This window comes from Neovison vison, chromosome 1 (assembly GCF_020171115.1).
Source record: "Neovison vison isolate M4711 chromosome 1, ASM_NN_V1, whole genome shotgun sequence".
NCBI classification, from domain to species: domain Eukaryota; kingdom Metazoa; phylum Chordata; class Mammalia; order Carnivora; family Mustelidae; genus Neogale; species Neogale vison.
Genome location: NC_058091.1, coordinates 240,554,470 through 240,576,698, shown reverse-complemented (window position 1 = coordinate 240,576,698; position 22,229 = coordinate 240,554,470). Strand labels below are relative to the sequence as shown.

Here is a 22,229-nt window from a genome sequence, read left to right as displayed (position 1 = left end):
CTAGCTACAGAATTTGCAGGAACCCCAGGCCTCTGCTGTGCAGGCCTTGTGTTCTATTCTGGGTGAAAGGGCTTTGAGCCTCAGAAAGTCCTATGAAGCAGTAGGGGTCTTGGGCTGCTCCCTGCTTTGAGAGAAGTAGATTACTACGGTGGCCCTCGGACCTGGCTTTTGGGCCTAAGGTGGGAGTATTTGGAACCTGAGAATTGGTAAGGTGAGACTTTTTGCAGAAAAAGCCAGTGTGACACCCAGTATAATGGTTGCCTGGTATTTCTGTGCATTTTTGTTATTGTTTTTCTCTGCTTGCTTTCTCAACTAAGTTATATTTTCTTAAATCACAGGAACTAAACCTTTTCTTGTCACCAACCCCTTCTTCATTCAGTTACAGGTGATCTTGCCAAAAGCAAAACCAAACCCTCCCTTACCAAGACTGGGTTGGATGCGATTTTTAGTCCCCCCACTGCCCAATCCTTCCAGTGCCCTGTGCCTTTCTCATCAAAGCATGAAAGTTTTACTTGATTGGATTCCTCACTAGATTGGGCATTCCTTTCTGACATGGATTGTGTCTCTGTTGTTGACTACAATAGCACCCATTGCCTGTCATCATAAACAATTATTGGATGAATATAAATGAATGAATATGAGCTTATGATAGCCAATATTGTTTGTGGAGTACTTGGTACATGCTTCTCTCTCACCTTTAAAAAAATTTTTTTTTTTTTAAGATTTTATTTATTTATTTGACAGACAGAAATCACAAGTAGGCAGAGAGGCAGGCACAGAGAGAGAGGAGAAAGCAGGCTCCCTGCTGAGCAGAGAGCCAATGTGGGGCTCGATCCCAGGACTCCGGGATCATGACCTGAGCCGAAGGCAGAGGCTTTAACCCACTGAGCCACCCAGGCGCCCCTCTCTCTCACCTTTAATCACAGTGTTTTACAGGTTGGAAAACAGCTCCAGCCATATAACTGTCTTTCACCAAGATCTTGATAGGTGTTAGAACTGTGATAGGAATTGGTATCTGACTTCAGAGTAGTGCTTAACTGTTGTAAGAGGCTGCTCTTGGATGTGAGGGCGATCTGGCTGCGACATCTGTCACCCCATTGATCGCCAGGGTTGATTCGGCTGATCTGGCTGGCTAGGCGGGTGTCCCCTTCCTCCCTCACCGCTCCATGTGCGTCCCTCCCGAAGCTGCGCGCTCGGTCGAAGAGAACGACCATCCCCGATAGAGGAGAGGACCGTTCTTCGGTCAAGGGTATACGAGTAGCTGCGCTCCCCTGCTAGAACCTCCAAACAAGCTCTCAAGGTCCATTTGTAAGAGGCTGCTCTTATGGTGGTACCCAGCAGGATGGAGGAGATGGTTAGATGAGGTGGACAGACATGTTTGAACTGGCCTCACCCCATGACACAGCTAGTATAGCCAGCCAGGAGAGCTGCCAGGGAATCCTCCTAAGAAACTTTAAATGAGATAGACCTCTGATCTGCTAGAGGGTAAGTCCTGAGGCAGTGGCCATGGGGCCTGGAGATGACAGATGGGCTCTGGAGGCTGAGCAGTGGTGTTTGGGGACTCCTCAGATATACCAGGGACCTCTTATTTCTGAATCCGGTTGTTCAGCCTGACAACTTCAATGCTTTTGGATTTTTTTAGTCCTCATCTTACTTCAGTAATTTTTAGCAGCATTTGACTTGTATGTGATCATCTCTTCTGGAAGCCCTCTTTTTCATGGCTTGATAAACAGTGTTCTACTTGGATGTTAAGTGTTCCAGTGCTTCAAGACTCAGCTCCACACTGTCTTCTCAAATATGAAACAAATTTCAAAAATCTGCATTGTCATCCTCCTGCCTAAAACACCTGAATGACTTTTCATAATCTTCAGAATAAAGTTTCAAGTTCTCAGCAAGGCCTTGAAGCTTAGCCTGTTCTGTGCTTGCTGGCCTCTCTTCTAGTTTCATCTTCTGTTGCACTCCTCCTTCATTCTCTGAGCTTCCTCCACACTGGTCTTCACCTACCTGCTCAACTGTACTCTCCCCCTCCTTCCCAAGTGTTGGGAAGTTCCTCATCTTTGCCTAGTTAACACCTTTGTGCTTAGTTCAAGAGTCAATTTTCTTTTTTTAAAATTTAAAAAAAATTTTTTAAGAGATTTTATTTATTTATTTGGCAGAGATCACAAGTAGGCAGAGAGGCATGCAGAGAGAGGGGGAAGCAGGCTTCCCTCCGAGGAGAGAGCCTGACTTGGGGCTCTATCCCAGGACCCCGAGATCATGACCCGAGACAAAGGCAGAGGCCCAACCACTGAGCCACCCAGACGCCCCAAGTGTCATTGTTCTTAGAAAAGCCTTCTCTGGGCTCTCTGGCTTGGTCAGAGTCCTGTGCAATAGACTTCATATGTGTTCATTGTAATAGGAATTTCACATTGCTTGGACTGATCCACTAGCTTGAAAGCCCACTGGGAAGGCAGTTGTGGTCTTTTGATCCTTACTGTATTGTAGGGTCTAGGACAATGCTGCCTGGGGGTAGTCACTTATTTTATGGAACAAATGGAAGAAACAGTTTATTTAACAAAACACCCTATGTTAAATTTGAAGGAGGCGAAAGAGAAATTGAGTAAGGTTAAGTTAAATTGTGTACAAGGTCACGCAGTTAATAAGTGGCAGAGTTGGAACTTAATTGTCTGGTTCCAGTCCCTGTGTTCTTAACTCCCCGACCTGTGCTGCCTCTCTACCTGTTAAGTACTTTTTGAAAATAAAGAGAATGGAAGAAGGGAAGAAGAAGGGTATTTAAGAGACAAAGGAACTCCTGCTGTCTCCACCTCATGGAAATGGCAGAGTTGGAGATTAAGAATGAAAGATGAGGGGAGTTTGTGTGGCTCAGTCGGTTAAGCATTCAATTCTTGATTTCAGCTCAGGTCATAGTTTTAGGGTAGTGAGATTGAAGCCCTGCATGAGGCTTTGTGCTCGGCATGAGGTCTGCTTAAGATTCTTTCTCTCCGGGCGCCTGGGTGGCTTAGTGGGTTAAGCCGCTGCCTTTGGCTCAGGTCATGATCTCAGGGTCCTGGGATCGAGTCCCACATCGGGCCCTCTGCTCAGCGGGGAGCCTGCTTCCTTCTCTCTCTCTGCCTGCCTCGCCATCTACTTGTGATTTCTCTCTGTCAAATAAATAAATAAAATCTTTAAAAAAAAAAAAAAGATTCTTTCTCTCCCTCACACTCTCTCTCCACCCCCTCCCCTCTCTCTTTGGAAAAAGAATGAAAGATTAGGATGCTAGCTGTGCTTGTAGTGAGCATAGTATAATTATAGAGTTGTCCAATCACTATGTTGTACATCTGAAGCTAATGTGACATTGTGTCAACTGTGTTTCAGTTAAAATGAAACATAATAGAATAAACAAGTCTAGAGGAAAAAAAAGAATGAAAGATTACATTCTATCAAAAGAGCTGTAGGAATGGCTAATAAGCACATGAAAAGATGCTCAACATCATTAGTCATCAGGGAAATGCAAATGAAAACCAGAATGACACCAGCAATGAACAATCCAAAAAGGAAATCAAGAAAACAATTCTATTTATAGTAGCATTCAGAAGAATAAAATACCCAGGAATAAAGTTAACCAAGGAAGTGAAAGATTTGTACATAGTTGAAGGAAACTAAAGACCTAAATAAATGGAAAGACATACCATATTTGTGGATTGGAAGACTTAATATCTTTAATATGGCAATACTACCCAAAACAATCTACAGAGTCAGTACAATCTGTGTCAAAATTCCAGTGGTCTTTCTTGCAGAAATGAAAAAGCTGATCCTCAAATTCATATGGAATTACAAGGAGACCTCCCAATGCCTCAGTGGGTTCACCAACCTGGAAGCTCTTTGAACCCCATAATTTAGAAAGAGTTTTAATGGAAGCACCATTACACAGACATTATTGATTAAATCATTGACCATTGGTGATTAACTTAACCTCCAGACCTCCCTTCTGCTAAGTGGGGCTGAACATTCCAAAACCTGATTAGGCCTTTCTGGCAACCTGGCTTCATCCTGATGCTATCTAGGGGGACCCTGCCACTAGTCATCTCATTAGCATATGAAATGCACTCATCACTGTGGAGACTTCAAGGGTTTTAGGAGCTATGTGCCAGTTCCTGGGGAAAGAGACCAAATATATATTTCTTTTTTTTTTTTTTTTAAAGATTTTATTTATTTATTTGGCAGAGAGAGAGATCACAAGTAGGCAGAGAGAGAGGGAGAAGCAGGCTCCCGCTGAGCAGAGAGCCCGATGTGGGGCTCTATCCCAGGACCCTGAGATCATAACCTGAGCCGAAGGCAGCGGCTTAACCCACTGAGCCACCCAGGTGCCCCCAAATATATATTTCTTATGTATCACACTCCTAAGCAATAAAAGGGAGTAAACATGTAATAACATGGATGTTTCTAAAAAGTTCATTTAAAAGGAGCTAAATCAAATAAGTGTAGCCATGTAAAAGACTACATATTGTACTTGTCTAGTAATACAGAGTTTCTAGGAAAGGCAAACTAGGGAGACAAAGCAGATCAGTGGTTGGGTAGGGCTGGGAGTGGGAGCAGGATTGACTGCCGAAGGGCATACAACCCTTTGGGGGCAATGGACGTTGGATTGTGTTTGTGCAATTGTACAGATTTATTCCATAAACTATATTTACAGTGGGTGAACTTTAAAGTTTTTAAATTATACCTCAATAAAGCTGTAAATAAACAATAACAAAAAATGATAGCTGGGTGAAAATAATCAGTGTCCTAAAATCTGAGCGGCATCTTGGTCTTTGGATCAAGACATGACCAACCCCTCTGCCTCTCCAAGCCTAGTTATCTCTCCAGGCTCCCCCACTGCTTACCAGGCAGGTCAGGTAGTCCCAGATGAAGTGGGAGCCATTCTGCCCATCCCTTCTTTTCCAACACTCCTCACTCTGTCATTCCTTGCTACCTGCCTCTGATCCTGAAGCACAGGGATAGTGCAGGCGTTGTTCACCACTGTATCCCAGCATCTTGCACAGGCCCAGCACACAAGATAGGTCTCTAAATGCTTAAATGAAAGAATAAGACAGGTTAACCCAGATCTAATTTAAGGAATGGTGTGGTATTGGACTGTGTCTGTGGAATCAGAAAGCTGGGGAGATTGGGTTTCTGAGGGCCTTTGCTCAGCTGCCAAGGGAAGGGCAAACCCCTTCCTTCTGTGCTACCTATCTTCAGAATTAGAGTTTGATAGGGGTGTAAGGGAGGGCCTCCAGCCCTGAGTACAGGAATGCAACATTATCTAAAGGAACTTCACCTCCTCTTCCCTAGATGACGTCCTGCCCTATTACTGATAGAGTCCTTTTCTGGAGGCCTTTCAGTGGGGATTGTATCATGAGATGGTTGGTCCATCCCATCCCTTGGACAGCCTAGGCTGAGAATGTATGTGGCTCTGGATGGCCATGTAACATGGGGCAGGTGTCCCCACATCACACTGGTTATTCCTCCTTCTTAATCCCGCTCCAATCTCCCACCTATCTTCCCCCATGTGGCGGATTGTCCCTGCTTCTTTGCCCTTACCTTAGAAGATCCTTGACATTCCTTGGAGAGCCTCTGTCTGAGGTTTCCACCCTCCTTTCTTGGTCTGTAGTCTCCCCTGGGGAATGGGCTTGCCCTCCAGGTTTCCTTTGTTTGGGGATGGAGAACTGAGCAGAAGGGGCTGAGCCCAGGGTATCTCAGCAGAGTGGAAAAGCTAGAAGTCTGACAGGGAAACCTAGGTTGGACTAATCTGGAATCCTGGGAGCTGGAGAAGCAAGTTAATCTACCCACTCAAGCCAACCCTGACTCACAGGGAAGTGACTTCAAAACAGCTTTCATAACCCCACCTGGATGTTGGCCACATTTCCCCTCCCAGCTAGGTCTTTGGCGTCAAGCCATTTACTCTCTGATCTTCCCTGTTCTCATCCCTGACAAGGGGGAGAATGGAATTTTGATGAAGAATAACAAGATCATCCATGTGTTAAGAGCAAAGAATTTGGAGCTATAACATCAGGTGTTCATGTTGGCTTTGCTCATTTGCTGCACAAGCATGACAGGTCATTATGTTGTCTCTGGGGTTCAGCTTTATCTTTCTCTCTTCTTAATTTACTTGACAGAGAGATAGCACGAGTAGGGAGAGTGGCAGGTGGAGGGAGAGGGAGAAGCAGGCTCTCCGCTGAGCAGGGAGCCCTATGTGGGGCTTGATCCCAGGACCCTGGGAGTTGCTTTACCGACTGAGCCACTCAGGCGCCCCAGCTTTCTTCTCTTTTTAATGAGGGGATTGAAGTAGCAAGGTCCCCTTCAAATACTAAAATTTTGATTCTTTAAGGAGTGAAAGTGTGGAACAACAGAAGAACTGTATAAGGGTGTGACTGTAGACAAAGGACTAGAATATCTAATGACACTGTTGTCCCGAGAATGGGCTCTAGGGTCCCAGGTACAGCTCTGCCTCCTTCCCATCATCCCTAGGGTTGTTCACTAAGCTAGGGGTCAAGGGCCCCCAAGAAGCCCTGTGCTTTACATGTCCTTATCTCATCCATCTAGCATCAAACCAACCCCAAAGTGATTTTCTTTTAATATATTTTTTAAGTAATCTATAGAGATTGTACCTAACGTGGGGCTTAAACTCAACCCAGAGATCAAGTGTCACATGCTCTACTGACTGAGCCAGTCAGGTGTCCCCAACCCCACAGTGATTTTATCTCTGAGGCATGTGACAGCAGCTCCTCTCATGGTCCTGCTTCTGCTCTTCTTTGTAACCTTGGCCAGGTGGCAAAGACTGGATAAGGATTTCTCCTGGGCTGTAAACCCTATGGCAGAACTAACTTCTAAATGATGACATCTGAGTCAAACCCAGATCCTGAGTGAAAACCAAACTTGAATGAAGAACTAAACCAAAGTTGTGTTTTAAATACCTTGTGAACCAGTTTGGATCTAAATACTCATCATCACACTGTTTTATAATGGCTGTTCATGATGATTCTAAACTGTTATAGTTAATGCTTTTTTACTTCTATATTTCTGAAATTTCACAATTTTTCTAATGACTAGGTCTTAGTATAAACCCTTGATACTTCAATGTGTATTTTCTAAGAAAAAGGGTATTCTCTTACATAACCACAGTAGAGTTATCAAATTCAGGAGATTTAACATTGATACAGTACTTTTTGTCTAGAGTCCACATTTCATTTTCTTTAATTGTCCTGCTGATGACATAATTAAGAGCAGGGGCAGATGCCCTAGTCTCTGAGAAATTCCATTTTGTGTGTACATTCTTCTCTGAAGATGTTGAATCAATTACAGGGATCTTTTAGAGTGTCCAAGGAAGCTCCTTTTATCCATCAACTGTGGTTGTGCTGGGTTGATCAGTCAAAACTTGTATGTGTTGGGGGAAGGATAGAATTGCTAGATGGGTACCTTCCAGATGAATCTGAGCTGTTGGTTGTCCCTGAAAGCACAAGGGCTGGTGAAGTGAGTCCACATATCTTCTTAGTAGTATTGGCCGACTGTTCTCTCCCTTCTTGAGGAATGATCTGCATTTACATTGGCTTTGTAACCACATAGACTTGTCTTTGAATTCCAGATTTTGTCACTTAGTAGCTTATGAACTTGGATGGGCAGATATAAAACAATATCCACCTCATTGTTTTTCTAAGGATTAAATGAGATGATGCTTGTGACACAGTACTTGTGTATGGTAACAGTTCAACCAATGTTGGTGATTGTAGTTATTTTACAAATGGGTAGCTCAAAGCCCACATTGAGACTCCTGGGTTCTCCCTGATGTTTGGTCATCCCTACATCCTTTAGTAGTTTGCCCTCTATATTTCTCAAAAATTTAAGGTAAGCAAGCTGTCCCAGGTACCTCTTAATGCCGGTCAGAAATCTCCCCACCAGAAGCAACAAATTCATTCCACAGCCAGTATCCTTAACTCTAGCACCACCTCGTGGTTGCCAGTGCAGACTCAACCTGGCTACTTCCAGAGGACCAAGGTTGGTAGTACAGGACCAGGAGACAGCTCCCATCTGAACCCTTGCAAAATGCCAGGCACTGTACTATGCATTTCACACGCTTACTGCGTTTAATCCTTGACAGTCCTTATGGAATAGGCATTATTACAGGTAGGGAAATTGCTGTTCAGAGACATTAAAATAATTAGCCAAAGTGTCACTGACGGATTTGCTCACCATGATGCTACCCTTGATAGCATTAAGGCTGGAAAGGCTCCTTAGAATTACAGACTTCCTTACCCTGGTGGGGAAACTAAGGAATAGGGACTTAGCTGAAATCACAAAGCCAACTCATGCAGAGCCAGAACCAAAGGTGTTTGTCCTAAGAGGTGACTCTTTGACCTGGACTCTTGACTAAACCCCATGATGAACCTGCCAAGCAATTTCAGATTATACCTGAAACAGCATTCCCAGACAGGGTTTAGAGTTGATTATCAAAGAACCCTGGAGATGAATTGTTTCCATGTGTACGTCTAGTTCCTGTTATTCAGCCATGTCCTCAGCAACTTTGGCATCCAGTGCTTCCATACCCTTTGGCTGGTCATTTCCTATTTCCTTGAGGCAGAGTCCCACCAGGGTGGGACTTGGCAGGTGGGAGTCCCAGCAGGCACTCGCTCAAATTGGCAACAAGGAAGAAGCTGGCATGAGGCTTAAATTCCACCTTGGCACTCAGCCCTCAATCGAGTGTGCCTGTCTGGGAGCGTCACAGCATGAGAACCAGAGCCAGAGAACAAAAGATGGCAAACGCTACAGGCCCAGACAGGCAAATACAACAGCCCACGTACCCAGCACTAGTGTGCTGCCTTCCAACTTTTGACTTCAAACAGCACCTAGGGATGCCATTAGGAGGAAAATTATATACCTCCACCATGCACAAGCAAGTCTACCCCCTATCAGAGGATGACTAGGTTTCCTCAAGGCTGTCATCTAAATCTGGCGGCACTACTGGTCAATTTTGTGAAATATATTTCCTTAAATAGGGAGAAAGTAAATCCTGCACAACTAGTCTTGGTTTTTTAACTAGGCTCCCTAAAACACCAAATAGGAACCCTAAGCACTTCCATCTTTGGGAAAAGCAAATGAAAATCTGCAGATGAAATTCTCTTTCTTGACCCAACTTGGAAGGCTTGCTGTTGCATGAGGTTATTACTCTCCTACCTAGTACACCAGGTCTGGGAGAACAAAAGCAGCTTACTTCGCTTCTGCTGTTCAAATCTGGACCATCCCAAGGTAACCAGATGTAGAAAAAGGAGTAACTTTGGAATTCGGCCTGGGGTAAAATCTGGCTTCACCACTGCAGGCCTGTTTCATCAGTTGTAGAATGGGCATGCTATCTACCTCCATGAAATCTCCAGTTACATGGGATAACATATTTGGCAGGTGGGAGTCCCAGCAGGCACTGGGGGCATTTGAGTTTTTTAAAGAAGAGACAGGTTTTCCTTTAGTGCATATATGAATCAGGGAAGCTACAAACTAGATTTGCCCCAGCACCTCCTTCTGATGTTAACTTTGGGATCATGACCCCAGGCATCTTTTGTATATACCTTTCCATAGGCAAAGGTAACAAAGAAAACTAAAATCTAAGGCTTGAAAAGTTATTAGCTATTACTACACCTTGGAAGCTCACTCATAATATATCTCTGTGGCTCAGACCTCGCCAGGGAACAATCCTAAAGAATCTCAGGCACACAAAGTGTATTCTTAAATATGGTTTAATACTCTTCTCCATTTCTGTACATCACAACACCAAGATTTCGCTGCTTAGGATCTCTCTGTAGAGGCTATAGAGAATGCAAAGGCTACGGTTTTCACCCCCTCTTATTTACGTGTTTGTATGTGTAAGTGTAATACATATCAGTATATATTGATACACACATCAATATATAATGCAATATATATCACCAAAGAGAACACATTGATTAAAGAAATACAAAAATTTGGCATCATTTCCAAACTTAAATAGTAAAAATAAAAACTACAAAAGGAGCTGCATACCCTAAATGTATCATGTGAAACAACAAGCATATTCAAAAATGTAAATTTACATCCAATTTCTCTGGTCTTGTCATATCACATTAGACCCATTTACAATGGCAAAACCCTAAGGTACTGCTGTGAAGAGAGCATGTTTGCTCGCTCTTGGGTGTTCTGCAAACAAACAGCAGAGCCCAAAGCAAAAGCCTGTTCCGGTGAAGCCTCCCACGATGGTGAATACCAAAGAATTGACTCTTCTTACTGGGGGTTGAGACATCAGGTTATACATTGAAAGACAGTCATTTGGACCTCAGAGTACAGTGTGAGAACCAGAAGCTTTACAGTTAAGACATACTCCCTTCATTCAAGTGAAACAGGATTATTGGAACGATAGGCAGGTCTGCAACCTGGGAACAAGGAGCTGGTTCAGACCAATAAAGCTACGAGTGACTGAGTCAAGTCAGTGAAGAACAGCAGTCAGGCACTAAAGTGTTAAAAGTACCCAATTTGAAAACCAAATGCACCCCACTACCCTATCAGTGTGGGAATGATACCAATTGACTTTTAAAACCTTTGGTCCTTCAAAGTCCATTTGGTATACTTTTTTCCATTGCTACCACTGGGCACATCCTATACACTTTATTCACTGTCACCACCTCAGGCACGCCATGACCTTGCATGTCAGCTGGGGTCCAGTCCCACTTAGAGCCCAGCTGTGAAGCATAAGCTTCAGGTTTTCAGGCCCACTTTTGGATCCACCATAGTTAAGTCCTTGGTGCCAGAAGCTGTGTCCCATCCCGTCCCACCCCTGCCCTCCCCACCCCCTCCCATAATTTCTCTTATGAGAGGTGCCTGTTAAGTCCCATATTTGAAACAGATGCTCCAACCCCACCAGGAGGTCAGGGGTTTATAATTACATGCACAGTCATACATGTCTTGTCAGTCGTTCTGTGAAAAACCTTGCAGTTCATTTGTAAAAAATCAAAACATTCACATAATCTCATGCCATCCAACACAAGGAAAACACGACCACCTCCCTTTTACCAAGGACAGACCCAAGCAAAATAAAATATTCTTTAAATTTCTTTGCGTCCACTTAAATTGCATGTTTTATTTCTCCCAATCCCAGCAATAGCACAGAAGCCCCATCATACCCATCCAAAACTGGTTTCTAGTAGGCTATTATGGGAACCCTTGTCAATGCACTGATGCTAAGGGTTCCCAAACCCCAGGCACAAATGTGCCTGCAAAACAGGTGGAAGGAAACAGTGCACTTGGCCCAAATGCTTCATATATGTCAGTTTGACTTTGCAATGCAGTTTGCATCCTTGAAACTGACAGTCTGGAGGGGGAAGAGTAGTGTGAGGGAGTGAAGTTCAAATTGCCTCCTATTAGCTCACCCTTTCAACATTAAACAGAGACCAAGAGAGTATGGTTCCAACATTTCACCGCGTGTATTTCTTCTTATGCAGTCTAAGCTGAGGATGCCATGTAAATGGGTCACTGCGAAATGCAGCAATTTAATTTTTCTCCAATCAAAATAAGAAACAAACCAGTATGATCTCATTTCTATTAACTTTTGAAGGTTTACAGCAGTTAAAGTATTTTTGATTCTATGTATGAAGGTTAAAAAAATCATTTTTTTTTTTTTCATAAAATACAAGAGCAACCAATTTCACCATCGAGTAAAAGTAAAAACTGGGATTCTTTTTTAAATTAGTCCAAAGTGGCATTTTAGGAACTTAGTTGTAGGCTGCTGCGCTGACACCATGACAAACCAAAGTGTAGGGTTGGGTCTGGTTTTGTTTCGGTTTTCTTTTCAATATCCAATGCTCATGGATTAAGTTCTGGAAATGTTCCAATTGTAAGGCAGGGATCTGTTTGGATTCCACCACGGGTATGCTCCTTGGGTTGGATGCTGGAGGGTGAGGCACGTTTTGCCGGACCCATGTCGACTACCTAGTAGTCATCAAGGTCAAAAAATTCATCATCTCCTCCTTGGTATTCCATTCCCTGGAAATCTACTCGGTACCGCAAGATACCTGGGGAAGCAAATCAAAGAGTAAATCACCTATGTTTACAGGATGGTGAAGGTTCACTTCAATAAGCAATTTGTAGGGGTACCTAGGTGGCTCAGTTGGTTAAGCGACAGCCTTTGGCTCTGGTCATGATCCTGGAATCCCAGGAGTCTGCTTCTCCCTCTGACTTTACCCCACCTCTTGTGCTCTCTTTCTCTCCCTCTCAAATAAATAAATAAAATCTTTAAATTAAAAAAATAATAATAAATTAAAAAAAAAAAAGGAATTTGTAGAATTACAGGAAACAAATGATAATAAAAAAACGGTCCTAACCATGGGGTGCCTGGGTGGTGGCACCGTTGGTTGGGCGTTTTGACTCTTGGTTTAGGCTCGGGTCAGGTTGTGATGTCCAGGTGGTAAATCAAGCCCTATGTCAGGCTCACGCTCAGCACAGTCTGCTAGGATTTGCCTCTCCATTTCCCTGTCCCTCCTCACCATGCACATATACTCTCCTCTCTCACATCTTTAAAAAAGGGTCCCAACCAAGGAACGTGCAATCATGTGTTGCTTCAGTCTCCTGCCATGGTCAATGATAAACCACTCTGCCTGAAGTAACTTGACTTTTCGATAGCCAGGAAAGCTTTGGCTTGAGACCCTGGCCTCAAGTTTATTTTCCTTACTTGCTACTTACCTCCAATTCCACCAAATCCTTTCACAAACTGGGATCCTTCTTGTGACTTATCTGTGACAATTTCCAATGTAGCTCCAAATTTTTTATAGTTGTTAGCAAACCATTCCAGCAGGGGCATGCTCTCAATCAGCTCATGTTCTTGTCCTGTCTATAAGGGTGACCATGAGATACCAAAAAAATGGATCAGGCTATATCAAGACTTAGCGGCCCTATCCTCCCCATCCATCATTATTATCATTCTTCCTCTCATTAAGTGGGTATACAACTCTCTCTATGAACTGTGGTTTCTACTGACATAATTCTAATAGCACAGAAGTTCTATTTTAAATAACATTCCTCCTCAGGCTCTGTTTCACTGATGAAATGTCAACACACACTTCTGGTGGTTCCTGTTGTTATTTCTAAAGTCAGGCAGTTGTAAAGTGTCTCCAGGCAGCACTCATTTAACAACCCAGAAGAGATGCACCAGAACTGGTTTAGGAGTAGCCTTGTCAAAAAAACAAAGTCCTTTAACTCCCAATTTGAGGAAGTTACTATCCTTAAGGGATCTGTGCCAGGCAGGGGACACTTTACTACAGTGATGCATTTAGACCAAACCTGCAGAAGGTATTTCAGTGTAAGAGCTGATCAAGTAAGTGAAGAAAGCAATACAGATTCACAGTTCAGAAGAGGCACTAGTTGGTCAAATCTTCTCTACTCTTTCAAGGATGAGAATGCTTAACTACTCTAAAAATAATACACCACCATAACCATGCCATGGCCTCCTTCCCTGGAGTCAGACTGGTGTGTAGCAGATAAAAGGTGATCACCTCCTGCTGCCCCCAACCCCCAAGTGCCAACAGCATGGAATTTGGTTTCCCAAGGTGGATACTCTTATGTTACCAGTGCTCTAACATGGATTTATGTTTCCTTGCATGTACCAGCAAACTAGGAAAACAACCACATACCTCTTTGTCTGTGAAATGAGATTTATCCTTCTCTTGTTCTGGAGTTAGATAGAGAATTTTCTCCTCTGCAGCATTAGGAAAAAATGTGTTAACCTGGTTTTCATATACTAACAGATGTAAGTCTCATGAGGTAAGTGAGGCTAGATAAAAGGGTTTCTGAACTCCTATCAACCTTCTTTTCATAAACATACTAGTATGCATGCACTGTGTGTCTTCCAGGTACAATGCTCTTACCATACATAAACACGAAAGACATTCAAGATACAGTTCTTTTCCTCAGGAAATTTAACAGTCTTAAGCAGACATTTATCAGTAAAAGCAAAACAATTTATGAAGACTGAAGCTCCCTCCCCCAAATTTCCACCTCAAGCTCCAGAACAAAGAGCTCACTAACAAAAAGCAATCTTACTTTATTTTCTAATTCTCATACCTTCTGTGCCTTGGCAATGAAGAACGTATCTCATGATATCCAGATTTTCATAGACTATTAGAATCTCTACAGCTCCCATTTCTAAAGCCTTTAGTGTATCTTCAACTCCAAAACAGTACTTGCCCGTGTCCTGGCTGATTTCATCAAAGTATCGTCCTGTAATTAGGAACAGGTCAGTAAGTACGTATATTAAAAAGTTTCCTTTGTAGATAGAGACTTTCTTGCTCAAAATCCGAGAGAAAAAAAAAATTAACTCAAAAATGAGTTAAGTGCCAAAAGTCAGTGAAAAATGATTACCACTCTAGTTGAGCCTCCAGAATTCCACTCAAGAGGTTAAGGGCTGGGCCAAATACACAGCCATTTGGAAAAGTATGTGTGCTCCATTAAATCAGAAACAAAGCCAAATAATGGCCAGATTAATCTCTATTTGGACCTCTATTCATCACTCTATTACAAAGGAAAATATGCAAAATAAGACTGAAGTTTGGCTCCTATTGCCAATGGGTAAAAAAAAGACATATAAGCAAATTTATTAGAATTCACAACTAAAGGAAGATTAATGATTACACTGAGGAAGTTTTTAAATACAACTGCTAAATCTTCCTCTTTTACCTTCTCAGCATCTTGTTACATACATATATCATGTACATACAAACAGACACACAACAACATTTCAGAAAGTAAGTAAATTGCATTTCACTGATACCTATTAATTTCTTCTCTTGAATGAATTTCACGTTGGAGAGGACTTCAGTAGATAACTCAATAGCTTGGTTGAATCCATTTTCGCCGCCATAGGAAATATCAACTAATTTTAAAACTTTTGATTGCAACCTCTGACATACACACACACATTTAAAAAAAAATCATTAGTACTTGAAAACACCTTTACTGAGACCACTACTTCTTAATGGCATGCAAAGCTCAGCATTATGGAACACTGAAGTCTAAGGAGAAGAACACAGGGAAAGAACCCAATTTATTCACAAGCAGGTCTCAGCGAGCAACACTGTCAAGGTTAACTTCCCCAGCTAATTATATCACCATTCAATTAGACCTTAAGAGGCCAACTCATTAATCACCAATAAGACTAAGTTTCTTGTTAAGGAAACGGGGGACTGTTAGTCCCTGCCATACTAAATTTGTAGAGTACAATACCACTTCTTTGGTTGAGACTTCTATGGTAATGCTACTCCCTCTCCAGTAGAGCACCTTGGGAATAGTGTTATGTCAGGGCCAAGTTATTAAAAAAAAGATCTTTCTGGATTAAATGCTTCCGGCTAATCAGCTCTGTCACACTGCTGAGTTTCACTGCTTTATTTACCTCCAGGCATAAATCAGAAAAAGAGCAGAAAAACTTTTATCCCCTAGTTTCCTTGACATCACACTCCTTTTGGAAGCCAATTATGGCAATCCACTAAACTAGGAGCTGGCATAGGACCAGAATGATTCTATATAAAAATGGTTGGTTTGGGGCACATCTCAGTTGGTTAAGAGTCTGCCTTCAGCTCAGGGCATGAACCTGGGGTCCCAGAACTAAGCTCTGCATGAGGCTCCCTGCTCGGTGGGGAGCCTGCTTCTCCCTCTGAACCTCACCCTGCTCTTGTGCTCGCTCTCAAGTAAATAAATAAAATCCTTTAAAAAAAAAAAAAAAAAGGTTGGTTTTAAAAGATAGAAAAGACCCAGTAAAGTATGGGGGAATCTTTCTTTCTTTAAAAAAAAAAAAAAAAAAAAGAACTACAGGATCATGAACTGAGTTGAAGGCAGACACTTAACCCACTAAGCCACCCAGGCACCCCTGGGGGAATGTTTTTTTAAACACCTGGATTTCTGCCTGTTCTGAGGTAGGTTGTTTTCTGTTTGTTTTTTAGAGCTAGGTTTTTTTTTTTTTTTTAAAGACTTTATTTATTTATTTGGCAGAGAGAGAGATCACAAGTAGGCAGCGGCAGGAAGAGACGGGTGAAGCAGACTCCCTACCAAGCAGAGAGGCCAATGCAGGGCTCAATCCCAGGACCCTGAGATCATTACCTGAGCCGAATGCAGAGGCTCAACCCACGGAGCCACCCAGGCACCCCTTTAGAGCTAGGTTTTTAAACATGAAATATATCACTTGAAAACCAAAATAGATGTGCACATCCCAGTACTCAATGGACACACTTATTCCCACCCAACAACTGACAGAGAATCAACTTCTCACTTACCTGATCAAACATATCAGATTGACTTAGTTCAGTTTTAAAGTCAGCTGATCCAGCTAAAACAAGACCAGCCACATTCACTTTGTCCCCAGAAATAAACAGCTGTACAGCAGTCTCAGCTACTTTCCGAACATAGTTATGTCGCTTTTCCATTCTTAAACGAGCAAAACGCAAGGCTGATTGACCTCCTCTACCTTTGACATAAAAAGTTGGGGGGGGGAAGGGCCATCATTAAAAAAGTACAAAATAATTTGCTAATTAAAAACTAAATAATCATGTCATTACCCAACAAACGGACAAACAAAAATCACTACTTCCTTAACTAAATGTTTGGCATAAACTGACATTTTTAGAGAGGAACTACTAATTATTTTATCAACAGAGAAGCCACAGGCACCAAGGAGTCATGAGCCATTTCATGATGCTTCTCCCATCCTCTGGATTTATTCCCTTCCATTACACAGTCGACCCCTCTTTAAAAGAAAAAGGTTTTATTTTTTAAAGCAACCTCTACTCCCAAAGGTGGCCTTGAACTTATAACCCAGAGATCAAGAGTTGCATGCTCCGCCAAATGAGCCAGTCACCAGCCCCTCACAGTTGACCCTTAAATAATAAAGGTTTGAATTGTGTGGGTCCACTTATACATGAATTTTTTTGGATAAATACCGAATAGTTCTGTATTATGTATTTTCTCTTCCATATGATTTTAGTAACATTTTCTTTCTCTAACTTTAAGAATACAGTACAAAATACAATATAACATACTAACATGTTAATCAACTGTTAACATTAATGCTAAGGCTTCCCAGGAACAGGTTATTAGTAGGTAAGTTTTAGGGGAGTCAAAAGTTAAATATGCATATATTCAATAAAAGTTATGTGCAGCTGGTTCAGTGCCATTAACCTCCACACTTTTAAAGGGTCAACTGTAGTATTCGTTTCCTTATTGCTAGACACAAGGAAAGTGGGCTCATGTTCTCTTCCTGTGTTACCATGTTTCTTTGGGAGATCCACAGTGAATTTGTGCAGGACTTCTCTTGTGTTTCCTTGGAGTGTGCCAAAAAGTGCACCACTACCATCTATTACAATGAAGCCAAACTTGCTGTCATCTGAAAGTAGTGCTGTAAGAGCCTGGAAAGCAAACATAAGTACCATACAATAAATCCCAAAACTTTTCTAGAGTCAAGACAAAGTCTAAAAGGACATATGCAAGCACTTTCACCCCATCCAAGATGGTATGAATACTTAGAAAAGCCATTTTATGGAATAAGTTAGACTTCAGTTATAACTAACCCATATGTACAATTCTGAACCAGAGGCAGGAAAAAAACAACAACAACAGAGATCTAGGGTTCAGATTTATTCTAGTCCTTGATTTGATTTAGAGTGATGGCAATCCATGGAACATCACGTTCAAATTTAAAGTCTAACCTCAAAAAACCAAACCAACAACAACAAAAAAAACCAACCTCCAAAAGCTACTTTCTGCACAACCCCAGCATCAATAGGCAGTATTCATTATAGCAAAGAGTATCCTATAAATCAACTCTATAGAGTAGGGCTCCAGGAGTAAAAAAAAACCAGGAAAAAAGTCTATAAAAAGATATAGTTTTGAGATGTTTCACATAACTCCTTTGTCTTGAGCATCCTTAATGATATCAGGATATCATCCTTAATGATATCCTTAATGATATCATCCTTAATGATACCTTTAAAATCTTATTTTAAAGGTATTTATATAGCTAAATGATTTGGTCTTTGTGGGGGAAACCCCTCCTTCTGGGTTAGCATGTAATTACATCCCTGTAGTTCTGCCTCCTGAAAGAGCAAATATTTAAATAGTCCTGGGAATCCATATGGATGGGCAAGTTTTCATGATGGGAGTCTGCACCTGCTAAATGACAACTGCTAGGGGCCAGGCTTTTTTGGAGTTAAGAAATACCCATTCCATTTAAACCAGGGAAGAAAATTTCTTTTAAGAATTGACCAGAAAAAGGATTAATCATTAAGAATCAATCTTTAGTCATACCATGTCTGATAATTAGCATTAAGACATGAATGTTACGCACATTACATCACAATCTGTTAAGTAGCTTGATTGATTTTAAGTATTCAGTAATTCTGCTCATCAGGGAATACTTATCATCCTTTGTAAGAATGTGTAATTATCCTGATTAAACAGGACATGTGTTTAATTGTGTCATGCAATATGTCACATTCATATCTAGTTATCAACATATCGATTAAAAGCCAAAATAAACAAAGCTAGCAAAATTAAACAGTACCTTGGAAGAGTTAAGGTTTAGAAATACCAACGAAGCTAGCTTAATAAGTAAGTTTAAAGCTAGATAACAGGAGTAGCAGGTACTATTTAAATTAACAAGACTCAGAATCTAGAGAGTTTACTAGATACAGGTAAGTAGGACCGGGTAAGACCTTCCCAATGAAGCTTTTGCCAAAGGAGGTTGGCAAGACAGCCAAGAGAAAGTCTCAACCATCAATGCAACAAACAAAGATCCAACTGGAATTGGACTTCCTGTCAAGTTAGCAAAAATCATCCACTGTAAACTGTGTTGACAAATGTCAGTTCTAATTCCAATGTAGAGGTTTTTCCCTACATCGATGAAAAGCAAAAGACTGAACTAGGAGCCAGCTGTGAATTCCTGATTGTTCTACTGTTGACTGATTTAGGTCACTCTAATGAGGCTTCCTTTCCACCCTTAAATTTTATCTTATGGCAGATCTGTCACTCAAAAGTTTCATGGGGGTGAAAAAAGCTCTTACAGGCCTCAAGATTTGTAATTTGTGAGCTGAAAACTAAGGGTGCTAGAATACCTAAGTATCATGGGTATATAGGAAGAGACAGCGATCAGGTTAGGCAATTACATCCTCACCTCTAACTAGTTCTCTAAACTCAGTTTAGCACTTTCCTCAAACATGCTGAATGATTATGTCACTGTGTCATGATAAATGTAAAGTCTTTTTATTTTTTTTTTTTGAAACAGCTGGCCTTGTGATATAATGACTTAGCAAACAGTCTGGCAATTCTTCAGTAAGTTAAACAGTTACCAAATTACCCAGAAATTCCATTCCTAAGCATATAGCCACCTCTCCCCCATGAAAACATTTTGTCATCCAAAAATCCATACATGTATGTTCAGGGCAGCATTATTCCTAATAGCCAAACAGAAATGCCCATCAACTGATGAACAGAAAAATAAAATGGGGCCAAGTATCATTTGGTGATCAAAAGGGATGAAGTCCTGATGTACTTAAAAAAACCAGTCGCAAAAAGCCATCCACTATACGAAATGCCCAATATAAGCAAATCTAGAGAGACAATAAAGATCAGTCATGGCCCAGAGCAGAGATATCTTGGGGGGGGGTGAGTGGGAATGAGGCAAGGATCAGTAATAACCTCTAATGGGTATGCGGTTTCTTTCTGGAATGATGACAATATTCTGTGCTTGAACTTCTTACCTCTGTATGGAATTTGTTGTCACACAAATACAATGACGTATTAATTGGTTTGAAAGGTTCAAAGTCAATGTTGACTTTCTTTTCCTTTCCTTCTTCTGTTACAATTGTACCACAGTAAACAACCAGGCCATTTGGAGGTACTGCAAAAAACATAATTTCTCTACTTAAATCCACAGCTAATTTTCCTCAATTAATAGAAAATATTCCAACAGCCTACTGTCCCTGCTCCCTTATTTTGAATTCTTTTTTAAAGATTTTATTTTATTTTTCAGTAATCCCCATACACAGCATGGGGCTCAAACGTACAACCTGGAGATCAACAGTGACATGCTCTACCAGCTGAGCCAGCCAGGTGCCCCATGTCCCTGGTTCCTTTAAATCTTAATTTAAATAAAGCAGAAATGTTTGTAACTCTCTCCTGGAGAGTTCTCTCCATAATTTCAAAAATTATTGAGATGTTTTAAAAGGGAGGATTTATGTTTTTAAGTAACTACTACTTAAAAGAATGTTACTTAAAAAAAAGGGGGGGGGTTAAATTCCAACCAAAGGGACACTGCTGATAGATATCTGAAAAAAACCCATTAGTGACCAAGAGCATCAGGGGATCAAAATGGAAAATATAACCAAGACAAAGTAGAGGAGGAAAATGATCAAGCTCTAGATTACCTTTGTTATAAAGTTTGAGTCTTTGTTGTACAGATGTAATGGCTCCCAGGACTGAAAGGCGGTTTACTCGTGACTTAATGTTAGATGCAGTTCCAAACTCATCTGCTAACATTTTTGCCACTCGTGAAATCTGGTCTTTGGGAGGAATGATCAATGATATCATGCTTGTGCCATTGCTGTGGGAGAAAGAAAAACATCAGAGGTTCAAGTACCACGTAAGTGAAGAGTGAGGAGTTTAAATTCATGCTTATCATTAGTACAGTGAGCTAATGATAGTCTCTTAAAATAGAAACCAGTCACTCCCTAGGTGACCAGGAAGGAAGAACTACAGTGTGATCAAAGTATGTATGCTAGGTTAGGAAGAGTGTTCTGAATATGGTAGGTACTCAATTATTTGCTTTTATTTTTTCTTTCTTTCTTTCTTTTTTTTTTTTTTTTTAAAGATTTTATTTGACAGAGAAAGAGACTGCAAAGAGGCAGGCAGAGAGAGGGGGGAAGCAGGCTCCCTGGTGAGCAGAGAGGCCGGTGTGGGGCTGGATCCCAGGACCCTGAGATCATGATCTGAGCCGAAGGCAGAGGCTTAACACATTGAGCCACTCAGGTGCCCCAATTATTTGTTTTTAATTTAAAGGTTTTATTTATTTATTTGAGAGAGAGAGCACAAGCAGGGGGAGAAAGATAAACAGATGCCCCAGTGAGTGGTGAACCTGATGCTGGATTCAATCCCAGGACCCTGAGATCATGACTTGAGCTGATGTCAGACACTTAACCAACCGAGCCACCTAGGCGCTCCAGTACCCCATTATATGAATAAATCTTAGGTAGTAAAGAAAAGGCAGCACTTTAAAGGGATGCTCAGGAACTCCTCATTATTCAAGGGCAAAGAGGTAAGTTTTCATAAGGAGGTGGAGGTTGACAACAGGCTGGAATTTGACAGAGTCGATGGCAAAGGCCTGGAATCTGATGGTTCTTTCAGTGGGAGATTCTGTCACAGGATGATGCAACAAGTCTTTACAAAGTCTACATGAAATAACAACTGAATATCATCCTGTCTGCCCCTTCCCCCTTTAAATTCCAGGCTCACCATGAAAATTTATAATCATTAATTTAGCACCCTAAGTAATGTGATAATGGGAAAGGAAGAGTCTTGGAATTCACACAAATATCCCAGTTAGGAAATCACACTCTCACTCTAGGTATATCCCTAAATGTACTTTACATATTCATCACTGTTGATTTTGAGAGGATTTATACACCACACACAGCATACACTGAGGACCTGGTTAATTCTGGGTGCTCAAACAAATTCCAGCTTCCAGAACTAAAAAACGAGGACCAAATTCTGAACTATGGAGGGCACTACTACCAAGGCCTTGCCAATATGGGAAGGCTCTTTTGAGCAGCACCAACTTCTATCTATGATGTCAACATCATCTTTTTAACTACATTATCTGAACATACTTATTAACAACATCTCATTTCAGTATTTCTAGTTTTACCTGAAGCGCACACAATATTACATTACCAAAACATATCAACTCATCACTAATCATTAGGATAATGCAAATCAAAACACAAAACCACTTCACAGCCACTAAAATAGTTACTATCAAAAACCAAAACATGTTGGCAAAGTTGTGGAGGTATGAGAACCCAATGCCTTGCTGGTAGTAATATTAAATCATACAGCCATTATGGATAACAGCATGGCAGTTGTTCATATAATTAAACATAGAATCACCATATGATCTAGCAATTCCACTTACGGGTCTATCCTCCAAAGAGTGAAAGCTGGGA

At 41.3% G+C, this 22,229-nt stretch overlaps 1 protein-coding gene across 1 annotated transcript in view; it reads right to left on the bottom strand.

Moving 5' to 3' along the window:
- Positions 1–9,722: 9,722 nt before the first annotated feature.
- Positions 9,723–22,229, bottom strand: part of ETF1 (eukaryotic translation termination factor 1) — a 31,521-nt gene continuing 19,014 nt past the window's right edge. The window contains exons 3-11 of the mRNA XM_044226628.1: positions 20,433–20,608; positions 19,767–19,906; positions 17,279–17,417; positions 16,290–16,480; positions 14,795–14,924; positions 14,089–14,244; positions 13,659–13,723; positions 12,712–12,859; positions 9,723–12,044 (exon numbers count right to left, since the gene is read on the bottom strand). Coding sequence (XP_044082563.1) covers positions 11,962–12,044; positions 12,712–12,859; positions 13,659–13,723; positions 14,089–14,244; positions 14,795–14,924; positions 16,290–16,480; positions 17,279–17,417; positions 19,767–19,906; positions 20,433–20,608 — 1,228 coding nt within the window. The 3' untranslated portion in view covers positions 9,723–11,961. The remainder of the gene's footprint in view (positions 12,045–12,711; positions 12,860–13,658; positions 13,724–14,088; positions 14,245–14,794; positions 14,925–16,289; positions 16,481–17,278; positions 17,418–19,766; positions 19,907–20,432; positions 20,609–22,229) is intronic.